General features: G+C 38.9%; 1 protein-coding gene across 2 annotated transcripts in view; it reads left to right on the plus strand.

Annotated features, from left to right (window-relative positions):
• The window catches only part of ARHGAP10 (Rho GTPase activating protein 10), a 308,238-nt gene that overhangs the window by 243,595 nt on the left and 47,539 nt on the right, over window positions 1–17,104 (plus strand). For both annotated transcript variants that reach the window (XM_008685462.2, XM_008685463.2), the window contains one exon: window positions 6,458–6,608. In XM_008685462.2, coding sequence (XP_008683684.1) covers window positions 6,458–6,608 — 151 coding nt within the window. The remainder of the gene's footprint in view (window positions 1–6,457; window positions 6,609–17,104) is intronic.

Raw genomic sequence — 17,104 nt, forward strand, 5'->3', positions numbered from 1 at the left:
TCTCTCTTATGAATTGATTGGGAAGAAAGTTATTTAGGAAGCCTATAAACATTTTCTTAATGCCATTTAGTTCCCAATATATCAGAGTTATTAATTATTGTTATTATTACCTCTGTCAGTCCTTGTTGAACACTAGAAAAACCAGGGCACTGATGTTGGATGCACAGTTAATGCCACTGAAAGTACCCACAGTTTAGGGTAGGTACTTCTGGGGGATGTTTCATTATATAAAGTCTGGTAGATAGAAGTTGTTATTTACCAAAATCTTGAAGTAAAAAATCCAAAGTCAACTATGTATTACTCTAGCGCATGGAGTGCTACAGAAATCAATGTGGTGTATATACCCTATTAGGACTTGGGAAGGGGTCTGAAAATGTCTCTAGAAATTAAGGCTAAAAACTTGGAAAGAAAGAAAAACAGGAACTGTAGCAATTTGGTAAATTCCAAAAAGTACACTTTTTTTCTTTTCTTTTTTTTTCTCTTCTTTTCTTTCTTTTCTTTTCTTTTTTTGGGGTGATTGTTGTAAACAAACATTGAAGTTGTTTTTCAAAAAGCTCACAATAAGTCAGGGCCACAGTGAAAGCCCAGGCTTGTAGGATCAATAGGCTGGGACTGGGAATGTTTGCCCTCCCCCTGTCTTCTGTGACACAGTGGAAGGGGCCTCATGCTGATGGGTAGTTGTGGGACTCTGAACCAAACCCTGTAACATGGTCCAGCGTAAGTCCCACAGATCCCCGTGTTGAGGGTTGCATCAGATAACGCATATGAAAGCACGTGGAGGAACTGCAGCTATTAAACAGAATCTCCCCTGATGAGGAACTACATGCATAAAGAGCAGTCTGTTGGAAAGAAAGGACCAGAGCCAGGAAGATGGGAAATAGCAGTTGGCGTTGAGGCCCTTGTCTGGAACTAGAGCTTGAGTTTACCACTAACTAGTGGTATAAATAACGAGCAAATCTTTAACCACAGGCATGTCTGTTTGTTCCACTGTGAGATAAGTAGGATACTTTTCAGCTCTGAGATTCTGAGTTCTAATGAACCAGAACAAACGTGAAGCCTTAGAATATTTCCAGCGTCAAGTCTAAACCCAACTGGTATTTCACTGTCAGCCCCTATTGTTGATTCTGGTTACATTTTCTGTAAAAGACCTGTATTTAGTCCTGGGGTCGAGCCGATTCAAGGACAGACAGCTGGAAAGTTTTCAGAGTTCTCTGTGTACTGCTCACACAGTAGCTGACTTCCGAAGTTATGTTGTAGATGGAAGGTTCATGCTACCTTGGTGCCAGCTTAGAGTCATACAATCTTAAGGTGATGAATGTTTGTCTAAATACAATATAGACTCTGAAGCTGAAAGCGATATCTGGGCCATTCCGTAGTTCAATATTGTGGAAAGATTAGAATTTTTTTTTCGGTCCCTCGGTGTACGTTGAATGTTTACTAAAGGGAGTAGGCATTGATTTCCAACCACCTTCTGGCTATCCCTCTCTCTGTTTAAGGGTAGAATAGTTAGGTGAGATATGCCATCATGAAAGATGACATAGTGTGGATGGGGCTTAATGTGCTGCATAATACTGGAGACAGGGCAGCATAGTGACTAACACATCCGGACTGGAGTCAGGAAATCTGGGTTCAAACCTTTGTAGGTCAAGCACTTGGTCATAGGAATATGTCAGGCATATATTTCAACTACCCAATAGTTGTGACTATTATTATTGAAGATGATAGAAATACGCACAGGTATTAACAATCTTCCTATTGCAGTAAAGACCAGTGAATTCTTCTGTAGAAACATGCTTAAAAAAAAAAAAAGAATTATCTCATCCCCCTTAATTTCCTTTAACCATATTACTAGTTAATTTAGTTGAATCAAACGCTGCAGGTTTGAGTCAGGCATTAAAGCAAAATTTTCAGAGACCATTTTTATTTCCTGTTATCTACAAAGCATTTCTAGCAGACACAGCCCAATCATTTCCATATGTGGCCCCTGGTCACAGAGCAGGAAGGACTTGGGGAGGTATTTATCTGTGTGGCTGAGTCCCATGGGCATAAATGTGCAGTTTGTTGAGTCTGAGGAATCTGTGACTGAGAGGTGGTGCCAGACTTGTGTTTGTGCTGACACTCAGGAGACCTGAATATGCGCTTACTTACCTGACATGCCTACATGCCGAGTTTTGTTTTTTGTCATTGGATTGTCTGGTTTGAGTTTTTCTTTGTTGTAAAATACGTAGGTGCAGTGAAGAAACTTTCTATCCTGAAAATACTGTTTTGAGTAGACTTGATCTTTTAGTATTGTTTCAGATGAGATCATCTGCCCTACAGTGAAGGAAGCGTGGTGCTGGGGAAGTTTGGAGAGTCCAAAGATTTTGGAAAGAGACCTGGGCAGTAAAGGAATTTGCATCCCTACAGTGGTTCTAGAATCGGGAAGTCAGTGTTAAAGGTGACACGCATCTTGGCCACACAGAACAAGACAAGCAAAATTGTAACTTCTAGAATCAGATGGCCAGAAAACAGGTCAAAACTTTTCAAGTATAAACAGTTTACTGTTTCTTCCTCTCCTGCTTTTTAAAAAGAATATTTTTAAAAAGTTATTTCTGGTGTTTCGAAGAGAACCATGAAAGCATAGCTTTGTAGCTTAAAAAACAAACAAGAAAAAGAGTGAGTGCTTGAGGCTAGTGCCTTGGCAAACAATATAGATGCATATGAAAGGTAATGGGGTCTTGAAACGTTTGGAAGGCATAGCTCAGTGATGGTGAGTTTTAGGTAGATATTCTCTTGTATACATAATCTGAGATTATATAATCTCCAGTTTTATTCTTTTTAAACAGATATAGAACAGTATAGTTGGTGATTTTTTTTCCCCCTAGAATGAAATTTTGTTTTTCAAACTGGCAACAGGGTCTTTGGAATCAGAGCTGAGGGTGGAGATACCAACTCTATCATTTTCAAACTGGAGACTTGGATTCATTGTTTAATCTTTGAGCTTTTATCATTTTAAAATGTGGGGAACAATGCTTCCCTCAAAAGTTGTGAGAATATTAAAGCCTACTACCTAGTAGGTGTTTTTGAAATGTTAAATGTATTCAATGAAAAAGGAAGTGATTTACATCTCAGATTTTAGTGCTGCAGTGCACACAAAATAATGTTGTGATTCTAGCCGACTTGGGAATTTCAGTAAGGGGCTCTATTTGTTTCTTCCCTTTGCCCATTGCTTGATGGGCTTTTTCCATAAACATTTTAGAATCACAGTGTTTAGAATAACCAAACAGTGAATTGGAGGAATATTCAAAACCTTAAGAAATTGGTGCCCTCTCAAAACAGTGGTTGAGCTGAGTAGTGAGGGTCTAAATCCATTTTTATTATCACTGTTTACTGTATGTGATCGTATTTCAAGTATCAGTGGCTCCCGTTTATTTCTGGTTACAGTGGGCCAATTGCTGTACTAAACACTTTATAAACATTTTCTCATTTAATCCCTGTAATAACATGAGATCTAGTTGCTGTACAGATGAGAAAATGAGGTACCCTGCTTGAAGGAGTATGTCTAAACTTCCATAGTTGAGAAGACTTAAAAGCTAGGATAGAGCCTTCTCAAGTTGGCAAACGGGCTTTGGTGCCCCCTCATTCAGATGATAGGTTAACTCTTTGAAATGTTAATACAACGTGGAGTTTATTGAGGGAGTGGTTGATATTTAGAATCTGGAATATTTTACTCTAATTAGGACTTGGGAAATTCCAAGGAATTGATTGTGTATGTTCAGCGTCAGTTTTCTGAAATAATTTTTCTGGTGTTTTGATTTTGACTCTGGTCTATCCAGCAAAAGTACAGAGTGCAAAATAATGATTGTCTGAATGGGTATCTCTCAGCCTTGGCTACACAGAAGAATCACCTGGAAGCTTTAAAATGCAAATCAAAGGAAAACAACAAACCTGAAGCTCAGTCCCCATTCCTGAGAGAATCTCTCCCCGGTTTTATTCAGATATAATTGATATAAAATGTTTGTATTAGTTTAGGGTGTACAGTATAATGATTTGATCTATGTATGTATTGTGAAATGATTATGACAGTAAGTTTGGTTAACTCCCATCACCTCACATACTTAAAACATTTTTGTTTCTTGTAATGAGAACTTTAAAGGTTTACTTTCTTAGCAACTTTCAAATATGCGATACAGTAGTGTTAACTATAGTCACCATGCTGTACATTCCAACCCCAGAACTTTATCTTAAAACCGGAAGAAGTGTGAAGTTGGTACCCTTTGACCACCTTCATCCATTTCCCCCCATCCCCACCCTCCTGCCTCTGGCAACCACTAATCTGTTCTATTTCTAGGAGTTAGGGTTTTTTGTTTTTGTTTTTTAAGATTCCTCCTATAAGTGAGATCATAAAGGATTTGTGTTTCTTTGTCTGATTTCGGTTAGCATAATGCTCTCATGTCCATCCATGTTGTCACATATGGCAAGATTTCCTTATCTTTTTATGGCTGAATAATAATCTCTCAGATACTCTGATGTAAACTAAACATTGTCATAAGTATTCCAGAGGCTTCTGGTGGCTCAGCCCTGGGATGTCTCAGATCAGTCCCCCAAGAGCATTGGGGTCACACTCCCAGGTCCTGTCTTGCTTAGAGTTTGACTCTGGACTTGAGCTGTGTCCACACTCCTACTCATCCTCTTACTCACGCTGGTGTGAATCTTGGAGGAAGGTCTTTTCAGAAGGTTATCAGCTATCCAGCATCAGTTCCGGGGATGTAACTTTGCCATTGTTTATTTAGGCTTTGGATGTATTGGCTCTGTGTATTGTTTGGTATCCTATTCCAGTACTGTCCCAGAGGTATTTCCCATATTTGTAAAGATCAAACATAGGTAAATCAAGAAGCTATTCCAAAAGTTGGCCATACACATGTGCTGTTTTCTAGCAGTAGAAGTACGTTTTCCCATCTTTTCTCCTCTCCTTCACATTGTCATACGTTTCTCAGCCTAACCTCTCTCCTGTTCCCACTATCCCACAACCTTTTTAATTTGTACAGTGACAGATGGTAATGAATCCAGCTGTGGACAGTAGTTTAGACAGCAGAGGATTTTTTTTAAGGCAGATAAGTAGTTTGCTATTTGCCAGAGTGCCCGATTGGAACACAGCGGCTGTGGAAATATGGTGTTAGCAGGTTACCAGTTGGAGCACTAAATTACATTTTAGCTAGCAAATATTTGTCCAGAGTAATTGAAATCATTTTGTATTCCATTTACACATGAGGGGGCAGTATGGTACTATAAAGCAAAGGCTCTGTTGAAATTGTCTATTTTTATTGGTATATAATAGTTTTTAGGTGAGAACTTTTAGACTCTGCGATTGTAACTCTGACATGGCTGTTAGCTGTTAAATGTGATACGCATATGTGATACCCTCACTTGTATACCCAGGTCACACGCCTGCTTTTATTTAAATGCATAAATACTCATTTCCTTGCAGCAGTGGGGTTTTCCCACAGTGCCTTTTATTGTGAGTTCTATATTTATGTTTTGTTTAATGCTAGCTAGCTTTCTTCCTGTTTCCTGCCTTCAGTCGGGGAACATCAGCCCTCTTGGAGATGCAGTGTCTATTAGGTTGATGTGTCTAAATATTGTATTTTATGACTTCATTGAAGACTGAAGGGTCTGCATTGTTGTTGGGGACAGGAAGCTTCTGAACCCAGGTCTTGGAAGGTCTATTATAAATCACCTCTGCATGATATGCTTCCCTTTACAGTACAGATTGCTTTTCTCAAAAGAAAAAAATTGCTAAGCAAAGAAGCAGCACATTTTAATTAATGTTATTATTGCTGATCTATGAGTGACACTGTAAAATAATCAAGGTGCTAATAATCTAGGTTTCATAAATGGAAGGGAAATTATTAAAAGAAGTTGGAAGGTATTAACTGATAAAATCTATAAAGCATTTTATGAAAAATGTACATAGGAATCTGAAAGGTAATTTCCTAAGCATAGGCTATTTTTAAATGTGTAAAAAATATTTGCAGTCATATGTTTCTGTTTATGTAGTTTGAAAAAAAAATTGAGACCAGCATTTGGCATAAATATAACCCTGTATGAAATTTAATGGGATATTTACTTTTAATGTTTTATCCTGGCTACTTTCTTTGTGGATGAATAGCTGGGGTATTGTCTACACCTGGTAAAGATAATTATACATATCTAGTCTGGGGATAAATTTATTTTGAAATGTAATGATTGGATGTTGCTTTTACTTAATTTTAATGGGAAATTTTATTTTGAAATCTTCTGTTAAAAAAATGAACGAACGGCTTAGGACCTGTACCTGAAATTTGAAGAAATGGGTTTTCGGCTCCAGCATGTTTGGGATGAGCTCCAAATCAAATGTTGTTTGATACTGGTTTACTATTGCAACACACAGGTTTCTGTTCATGGGAAATGATTAATGTCCTTTATGCCTTGATGGCAGATTTTTAGGACCCTGCCTGATGCCACATTCCCGGAGCCAGTCTCCCTGTCAACATCCCCCCCAAATGCTCCACCAAGGCAATCGAAGAGACAAGGCCAGAGGACTAAGAGACCCGTGGCTGTATATAATCTTTGTCTTGAGCTGGAAGATGGTAAGATGTTAATTGTATTTTTCTGCTTGACAGCATGTGGAGAGTATGGCATATCGTATGTCCCCAGGGAAGGGCATGGTTTTCCTTCCTTTGTGCTTTAATTCCTTTGTCCCCTTAAGATGATAATTTTTGAGATTAACCAGGAGGGTAAAGCTTTCTTGTCAGAGAGAGAATGCAAGTTTCAGGTTTGTGTTTGTATTTGTTATGCATGCTTCTTTTTTTATTTTTAAAAGACAGCTTAAATTTCTTTTTTGGGAGGCTTGTGTGACCTCCTGTGAGGTTATATAACTCTGAGACAAATGGAAGGGGAACTAAAATTAAAGCAGATCTTTTGAGAGGAGCTGATAGTCTCACATTAAATGCATCTAGATTAGAGGCATGGCCTTTTGTTGCACTAGAGTTTGGGGCTTCTGCATCTTATGTGGCCCATTTTTCTGACTTTCTTGTGAGGCCGGCGTCCCCTCATCTAGCAGGGGTGGCAGAGTGGCCTGGCTTCGGGCGCCAGGCTGAGCGAAGTAAGCTGCGGTGGGGCTCTGGCAAATGGAAGTTCTCGCGCGCGTCCCATCCCGGCTGCCGCGTTCTAGTTATCCGCAGTCACATTGTCTCAGCATTGCCAGATTGCCTCGTTGTTTAAAGAGAGCTTGGAAATTTGAATTTTAAACATTGATCTCTACACAACAAGACTGTGCCCTCTAGAAGTCACCGATTGCCAGTTTGTAGTCATGTGGTTATTGGTGTGCAGAGGAAAACAGTCCTGGTCTCAGAACCTCCAATTTTAGGAGGCATGTCCAAAATGGGGACTCTTATGTTGTGGGACTTCACACCTGTTGAGGACATTTCCTGAACTTGAAGTTCATCATCATTCTTCTTCTTCTTCTTCTCATCCTTTTTTTTTTTTTTCTTTTTAACTTTCATTTATTATCCTTTCAAGCTACCGAAGTTATATTGGTTGGGAAGTATGAGGTGATTGTCAGGGAGGAAGGGAATGCAGACAGAAACAAAGATAGTACCTTCATCATAAAGAGCTGTGCAGTCAAATGTCCAGGTAGTTAATATGCGGAGATCCATGCAAGCGACAACTGACTCGGGAGTCTCTGCAGGAGGGCTCAGAGCGCTTCCTGTAATGACACAGGGGGCGAAGGCGTGCTGGTGGTGCTGGTATTCTTTTACGTTGTTTAAGACACACATCACATGATACAGCTATTAGTTTTGCAGTCAGATCCTTATTTTCCAGAGGAAGAGCATGAATCATTAAAATCAACCTATAATTTCGGAGCTTCCTTTTCGGCATCAGTTTCAACTTCTGATCCCACCTAACTTTTTTGTTCTCTTTTCTTCTCACCTTCACTCTCTCAACAGAGTTGCTAATAAGGAGTAAAACTGACTGGCTTGAATTGCACCTTTTCTTGCATCTCACTTGTCCTCTGGTGCAAGTGTTAATAAATTGTGAAAGAGGCTAATGTTGGGAAGTAGAAGAGAAAAAGAAGTCAAGGAGATACGGAATAATATCTGCATTGGCTCATTGGCCCTTGAGCAAAACTGAATTGGCTATGTTTCATCAAGGAAATGACCAAAGAGGGACTGTTAGTCTTAGAATCACATCTACTTTTTTGGTATTTAAAGGAATTAAGTCACAATATCCAATCATGTATACATGGTATACTGGTCTTTTGATCATTGGGTTGCTAAGTGATTATTAATGGGTAAGAAGTTGCTGAAGTGGTGTTTGGCACATCTTTTATGGGAATGTGCAAGATGGTATTTAATCATAGCTTTCCCAGTTTTTAGGTCATATAATAATTATTTGATTATAAGGGAAAAAAGATTTTGAAATATTCAATACCTTTAGTCTGTTTTTATGTTCATTATGTATATGATGTTTTATTCTACATTTTGTATTTTATAACTTTATGTTATAATCTTTCTTGATTGCAGCCTTGGAATTTCTTGTTGGTGTTGCAAGTTGTCAGAATCAGGAAAATTCTTGCTTTTGTTGTAGAGTGATTTTATTTTATCTTACAGGTCATAAGATAAAGCAATTAAAAACTATTATTTATCCCCCACCCCCCATTATTTATAGCTAAGCTTTAGTGAAACTCAAGTTTCTGAAAAAGGATTGCTTCAGAGAGAACAAGGTAGGGTCTACATATTGCATTTTCCAAAAAAAAAAAAAAAAAAAAAAAGTGAGTGGGAGATAAATGAAGAGAAAAGCTTTTGAAAGGAAGCATATAGGGGAAGGTTACTAAAAAACTGTGTTACTGAATATCACTTAGCATATTGAAAACTCTACCCCCTTCCAGGAAAAAAAAAAAACATGTATTCTTGTCATTAAGACATAAATGTTTTTTCTTTTTGCAGCAGCCTAAGTTCTGTAATTTTCAACTCAGAGGCTTCAAAAAATCTCATCTTTTTTGTGTTTGTTCTTATCAGTAGTAGTAGTAATTTGCTATGTTTCTCTAGGTTTGGTTAAGGTATGCATTATAGCCAACTTTAGTGGATTATTTTTTCCCAATTTTATAAGTTACATGAGTCTGATAGAATATTTAATTGCAAATATGCCCTCTCTCCCATTTATGCACTGTAGTATAAATTAAACTTCACTTAATGAAACCCAGGGCAAATAGTTTTTGTTTAAATTTGGGTAGATTATCTGCCAAGATTCAAGGGACTAGACTAGATAGCTGGAGATTTTCTTCATCCCTAGGGTTTGGTATTTGAGTTAGGTGGTTTGTAGTATGTTATTTCTTCTTCTACATTGAGTAGGGTATGAAACTTTGTGATGTACCAAATAGCCAGCCCTGGAAAACTGTCAGAAGTGGCTTAAATTTAACACCAGGCAGAACAAAAGTCATTATTAGTGAAGAGTCAGCAAGCCTGTTATATGAGCTGAAGTAGGATAGGCCTAGAAGCAGAGAAACCAAGTGGGTGTCAAATGAGAGCGAAACCCTCTGCTGTTAGACATGACTTTTATTATGATATGTTCAACCCCACCCCCATCCCAATTGAGAGATGACCAGTTTAATTAAAGATGCCTACCTAGTATCTTTACTTTGTTAAAGACTTTAATTGGCTTTGGCACATCTAGCCATACTGTATATACAATGCTCGTTATTTTTCTTTGTAATATACGATTCAATGATATTAAACTTATTATTTGCAAAGACTTTAAAATTCCAGTTAGTTGCTTAAGGATCCTTGTTGATTAATATGAACTGAAATGGGTATAATTTCTGGCTAGATTTCTTTAAATAGAGCAGCTATTAAATCTTTACTAAAATTCTTAACTTTATTTTGTAGAAGCTATATTGTTCATTTTCATATAGCATTTAATAAACTCATGAACTTCAAAGTTGAGTAGATTTGGCTAAGTCTGTTGTGAAATAGCAAAATATGAGGTAGGCTGGAAGGTGCTAAAAGGAAAACTAAAAATCAGAGGTCTACGTTCATTCTCCAATTATCTTTCTGTGTTTTTATTTTCTAAGAATTAGTAATAAAGTAACTCCAAACAAGTTCAGTGTATAACATACGTTCCTTTTCTCCTGTCCGCTCCATATTTATTTCCTTACTACCTCTTATATAAAGAGAGACTGTCTTTTTCCTTCCTTCCTTCCTTCCTTCCTTCCTTCCTTCCTTCCTTCCTTCCTTCCTTCCTTTTTTCTTTTCTTTTCTTTTCTTTTCTTTTCTTTTCTTTTCTTTTCTTTTCTTTCTTTCTTGACAATGAGAGAGAGAGGAGGGGCAGAAGGGAGAGAGAGAGAGACTCCCAAGCAGACTCCCTGGTGATCACGGAGCCGACTCGGGACTCCATCTCACAATCCTGAGATCATGACCTGAGCTGAAATCAAGAGTTGGATGCTTGACTGACTGAGCCACCCTGGTGCCCCAAGACTGTTGTCTTTGTCGTAATTCTCCCAAATACAAGGAAGGTTCATGAGGCTATATGAGATATATTCTTTGTTATTTTCATTCAAGGCAAAAGAAAAATTTTGAAGGTTTGGGGATTGGGAGAGAAGATGATTGTCATCCAAATCTTGACTAAGCTCTCTCTTTCTTTATGCTAGTTCTAATTCTAAACAGAACTAGGCATTCACAGGACAAGTTTTTATTTGTATCGTCTTGGGTAGTTAGGTATGCTGTGCCCATCTTCTTTTGTACATGATATAGCAGTTTATTTGTTTAGGCAACTTAAAAAATATGATTTATGGCGAGTTGAAAACAGAATCATCTTGCAAGCCAGTTGGTAAGATTTAATATTATAGAGTAGGTCTTACTTGGGTATCGTTGGGTTGGCACTTTCACACTTGGATCCCGGATGTGCTAACTGCAGCACATTTTGTTGAACATGTGTTATTGTAGTCCTGCAGTGTGACAAGGATGCAGAGCCTTATAAGCAAAAAGTGAAAATGTAACTGTTGAAAGGGAGATAGATAAACAGTGAAGCATGAACATTTCCCTTCTGTTCTAAGGAAGAACATACTGTGACATGGCTCAGTCTCTAAAATTGGAGGAGGACAAATAAGTTGTATATAGATGTCCTTTCAGCCCAAATGGTACCAAGTTAGATTTTTTTAAATGATTGCCTAACATTTAAATGTCCCCTCTCAGTGAGAATAATGCTGATGAGATAAATGAGCCACCTTAGGTATGTCAAAAAAAAATCTTGTTGAATAATGAGGCATAAGCAAGAGAATAGAACTAAAAAGTAGGCTGCTGTAAGGTCTTTTGAAATGTAGATTTTTAATCCTAAAATATGGAATGCTCCTGGCAGTTTGGAGTTTTTCTGCCTCTATCATTTATTAGTAATTTTTCTCATGCTGATACTAAAATCAGAATTATACTGCATATCTATTTTTTTTAAGATTTTATGTATTTGAGAGAGCGCATGCACGAGTGGAGGGGAGAGGCAGAGTGGGAGAAGCAGGCCCCCCTGCTGAGCAGGGAGCCCAATGTGGGGCTTGATCCCAAGGCGCTGGGATCATGACCTGAGCTAAAGGCAGACACTTAACCCTCTGAGCCACCCAGGTGCTCCCAACTGCGTATTTATTGAAGAGCTTTTATAAACTCTGCATCATGTCACACGGGGTTTCTGTTTCAAGGAGTTGATATTCTATTCTCCTTCTGTCACTACGTAGTGAAATAATGAAATCGCACAGCAGTAAGTGCCCAGTGCTGGGCTATTGGCTGTGAGGGCCCTTGGGAAGGGAACTCCAGGGCTGCAGGAGATAGGGAAGGTTTCCTGGTTTCGTTGAGCGGAGCCATTTTGGTATTTGGAAGGGGAAAGATTTCAGATGAGGAGACTAGCTTGAATGAAGGCATGGCAGCAGCGCTGAGCAAAAACAAGACCGGGGGTAAAGAGGCTAGCTTGATGACAAGGGGCCAGGGATGAGGGGTAGTGACGGGCGGACCTGATGAGATGCTGCCAGCCCTGGTAAGGTCAGCCTAAGGAATGAACAGGTGGTTAGAAGTCTGGGCTGAGGAATTCGTATTCTGACTCTTCTGGTGGGCAAATAGTTTACCCTCTCTAAATCTGTTTTATTACCTACAAAATGGGAGTTAAATAATATCTACTACTGAGGATGGTTGAGAAGGTTTTAGGTGGTTCATATACTTAATATAGTGTCTGGCATATAGTAAACACTCAAATACTAGCTTCTGCTGTTCAGTATTATTATTAAAGCCAAAAAAATGTTCCTGGTATTTAGAATGATAAGAGAAGTTACTGTTTTTCAGCAAGGGAGAAGAGTTGTAGCATGGAAAATAATGTTAAAGGAAGTTGAATGGGACTTAATCTGTCTGTAGGAATCAGGAAGGCCCGTGGCAAAGGCTGGTTAAGTAGTTTAGGCTCAGGTTGATGTGGTCTTGAACCAGCACTGGGGATGGAATATGATCTGGGAGAGGTGTTCAAGCACGTTGAGGGGACTTCTTGACTAACTCGATGTGGAGTATGGAGGCAGGTAATCAAAACGAGGTCTTCAGCCACGTTTTAGGCTCATAGATAAATGTATCATAGCAGTTATGTCTTAGTTTTTGCCTTGAGGGTCTTTTTAAAAATATTTAGACCACCTTTCCATCAAGAGGAAGGAAATATCGCATTTTGTTAGCATCTTCATTACGTGTTGCTGTATGTAACTGCTTTGGAAAATAGGTTTGGTAAAAATAGTGTAAAAGGTATTGGTATGAATAGTGTATATGGAAAGTCAGTTTCCATATTGCCTATGGAAAGTCAATATTAAGAAAATATTAAAATTTTCTGAATATTTTAAGAAAAAATACTACGTAATACTGTGTTATGTCTTCTTAGAATAGTCTCATAACCGTGAACAATAGAGGGCTCATTTCCCCCCCTTACTTTACCTCACAGACATATATCCCCATTCACTCACAGGCTGGGAGGGTGAAGGATGGGAGGCAAGCACTATACTAACAGACGCTCGTTTCGGTAGATGTCAAGGGTGGATAGCGGACAGTCATGGCAGCTGTGGCCTCTCTAATCTCAGTTCCCAAGAGACCATCTTTGGAAATTGCCTTCATGAAAACATGCTTTTGTAAGTAAATTGTAACTGCGCTGTCCTGCCCAAAATGTAAGAAGAACCACCGTAAAACCATTATTGATGTGAATTTTCGGTGACATTCTACAGCTTTTGATGTTTTCTTGTAGACCTATCTGATCAGCTTGACAGCGAATTATAACCAAACTAAGTAACTGAGCACTAACAGATCTTTGGCTCAAGCTTGGCAATCTTCTCTCGATTCTTATCATTTTTTTGGCATGACACTTCATGGATGGGCTCTAGATAATAACTTCCTGAGTGCCAGGCCTCTTGCCATCTCTCCAGAGCAATGTTATGATTCCCTGACATGGAATTACTGTATTGTGAAGTTAAATCTAAGACCAGGCTTGAATCAGTGACAGTACATGTAGACAGATTATTTCTTAACTCACTTCTACAATGATGAGATCAATGGGTTGGAAAAGGCAGCCAGAAATTTCAGGGCTGTAATTGAGTTGTGGTGTGCCCATAAATCATGCGAGCTGCTTCCCCTGCATTGGCGTCTCCCCAGAAGCCTCCCAGAAGCTCAGCCCCCCTAATGCTGGTGACAAAGCACACAGCAACTTCTTATATGACTTCCTATATAATCTTAACTATGCTTCTGTGTGGGATGAACATTTCCCCTTTTCTCTGGAGGGAAAAAGCTTATTTAATGCCTTAAAAAAAATACATAGCTGTTTCTGTGGTGAAAATAAGTTCATGGCAGGTAACTAGAATTTATAGAAGAGAGAAAAATTCTTTAAAGCTGTCTCCCCGTGGTGTGGGTTTTTTCTTCACTTCTAATAGCTTTTATTTTAATTTCTAGTTCTGAATTCAAGCAGCTGTCATTCTCTTTATAGCCCCTTTTGAAACTCCTACAGCGTAGGAGGTAGCCGGGCTGTCTAAGAAACATCTTTTCAAACCAACCAAAGTATTGTTTATCCTGAATGAAATAGAATTTTTAAGGCTGTCAAGAGTGAGTGATTTGAAACGTTTTCTTTGATAGCCAGGAAGATGAGCAGAAATCCTGAAGGGGGGAAGGTATTATCTCTATGTGGCCAATTCCCTGTAACTTCTATTACTCAGAAAACTCTTTTGGACCATGATAAAAGTTACCACGAAGTCAGGGTGTTGCCTGCAATTAATATAACAAAACAAACCTGTGACAGCTCAGTTTTACTTCCTGAATCCTTACCAGCTGTTGAGGAAAAACAAAGAATGTGAGATCGAGTCAACAGTGGAGAACATTCCTGTAAACTCGTCATCTCTAGTTGCCTTTTGTGAACTCTGGGTAGCAGCTCTGCACCTTGGAATCTTCTGAGGGCTCCTTCCGCTTGCCATGGCATGGCTGCTTACCCTCTGCACAATATCTGGAAGGAGTACAATGTTACCCTTGGATGAAAAAAAAATCCTCAGGCCTATTAAAATGAATTCTCGGGCTGGCCTTTTGCATATGCTAATATTTGCTCTCAAATCAGCAGCATGACTTTTTGAGCCCCAAATGCGATTGTGGATATAATTTTATTTTTCTCTTCAGGTCAGAAGAGAATAGTGCTTATTTAAGTCTTTGTTGATTATCTTAGGTATTTTTCAAGGTGCATTCTTTTTCTTTAACATTTTAATAGTTAATGCAAGAACAAGGTACAGAATTTGGAGGATGATAGTGGTGAGCAGTTACATATGCCATACTGTACGCCAGACACTGTTTTTAGCAATGTCTGATAATAGATGCCCCTCATAACTAGCCGAGAGCGGCTTGACTTCAGAACTAGACATCACATTTTATGGTTCAGGAAACTGAGGCCCAGGGGTCAGTAAGGCACCGAAGCCTCACAGCTGGCCAGTGCAAAGCCAGGGCTGAACCCAAGCCGTGTGATCCCAAGGTCTGGCCCCTTTCCACCTAGCTGGGGTGCTGAGCACAAGTGCAGCAGCGAGAGCTTCTCTTTCCCCTGTTTGCCTCAGAGTCTTTTCAGAGATACTCGGTGCATTTCAAACAGTATGTCAATTTATTCTTTTTTAACTTTAGGAATGATTCTTAGTTTTTCCATTTAAAAAAAGTGCCTGGTTTTCTTATACTGGATTCAGAGTAATGGTTTTGATGAAGGAGAAGAAAGAGCCAGAGATGTGTATGGTTTTAAATCTGGGACACAGTGGCAGAAATCGACTCTCCCCGCCCCCCCAAAAAAGAGAGAAAAGGGTGTTGGGGGGGGGTGCACCTGGGTAGTTCAGTTGGTTAAGTATTTGACTTTTGATTTCCGCTCCAGGTTGTGAGATCAGGCCCTGCGTCGGGCTCTGTGCTGGGCGTGGAGCCTGCTTAAGATTCTCTCTCTCCCTCTGTCCCTCCCCCTTTCTTGCTCATGTTCTCTCTCCCTCAAAAAAGGAAAGAAATGGGCTCTCGAAGAAAAAAGGGGGTGCTCATTTTTATGGAGAAGGGGGAGGGAAAAACTCTCATTTTATTTCAGTGATATATTTGTTTTATTGTGGTTTATGCAACCATTTACCTAAATGGACAAATACCTGATCTTACGTTAGCTGTAATGCAGATTTCTCCGGTACCTGATCTTTCAGCAGGTTGTCAGAGATGTGAGAAGGGAACGCAATCAGAGTGTGATGCTGCCTGAATATACTGGATTTTGCTAATATTTTTTCCCCTTCTCTTTCTTCCTTTTATTAAAAAAAATTTTTTTTTTAAGTAGATAATATGTTCCCTGGTTGGAAACTCCAAAAAGTGTAGAATGATGTAGTGAAAAGTCCCCATTCCATCCTGTCAGCTCGGTTCCCACACCCTGACCCGTCTGTGCAGTGGACCTGCAATCACTGATGGTCGTGGCTGGAGCCATATGAAAGTCGCATCTTTTAGATCAAAAGTTATCTAATATTGGCAATTTCAAAAAATTTTTTTTTCATTTAGTAGGTCAAAAATACAAAAGCCATCAGAAATTTCATGTAGTTCAACCTGTAGTTTCTTAAATCATTTCGGAGTTGAGATCCAAATCGGGTTGCTAACCACTGTCGTGGGAAGGGCTGTACCATTTGAAACTGCTGTTCGTGCACGTCAAAAGTGATTGAAGAACAGCGGTTTCCCAGGGTTTAACTTGTGGTTTCTCATTCATCCTTCCAGAATTCTTTGTTTATAAGCAAATATGAATATAGATTCTTACCTCCTTATGCGCCCGACAGCCAGTTGTACCTAATTAAAAAAAATTTATACTATACTCATTGTTGCTTTTCATGTTGCTACAAAGAGCTCTCCCTCCCGTTTTTTCACTGCTGTATAGTATTCTATGTGTTCTCTTATACAGATGTACTCCTAAGAGGACCTTGTGTTCCAGAGCCCAACCCAAGTGGATAATGCAAGCCTCTTAGTAACCACACACAGACTTTAGTCTTCCAATGATAACAAAAATGTTTCCACAGAGATAATATACATGGTATGCTTTTGAGTGAATAAAGCAAGCTATAAACAGAATTTTCAGAATAATCTCACTTCTAAAGGAAAAACTATGTAAAGAAATGTAGAAGCACAGAAATAAATCTGAAAGAATATGAATCAGTTATGACAGTGGTTATACTTAAGGGGGTGAGAGTCATGATTTTCTTCTTTATACATATCTATGTTCTTTTTTCCTATATTGTTACTTGTTACACATACATATTATACACAAGTATTATTTTTTATACACAAGTATCATTTGTTATACACATATGTACATATTATTTTTATACACAATGTTATATATACATGTACATATAAACACAAATGAATACACACATGCCAAGTAAATATATAAGTATTTAAGTTAACCAAAGTTTCAGCTTAACACTGACGCAAGCTGTGCTTGGTATTTGGTGTACCAAATTTGGTGTGCTGGGTGTACTTTTAAGATTCGAGGTAGAGAGAATGAAGCAGATCCCTAGTAAGAAGGGTCTGCAGCCCTTCTGGCGTGAGTGGGCTTGGACAGACTTCAT

This window comes from Ursus maritimus, unplaced genomic scaffold, assembly GCF_017311325.1.
Source record: "Ursus maritimus isolate PB19 unplaced genomic scaffold, ASM1731132v1 scaffold_11, whole genome shotgun sequence".
Taxonomy (NCBI): domain Eukaryota; kingdom Metazoa; phylum Chordata; class Mammalia; order Carnivora; family Ursidae; genus Ursus; species Ursus maritimus.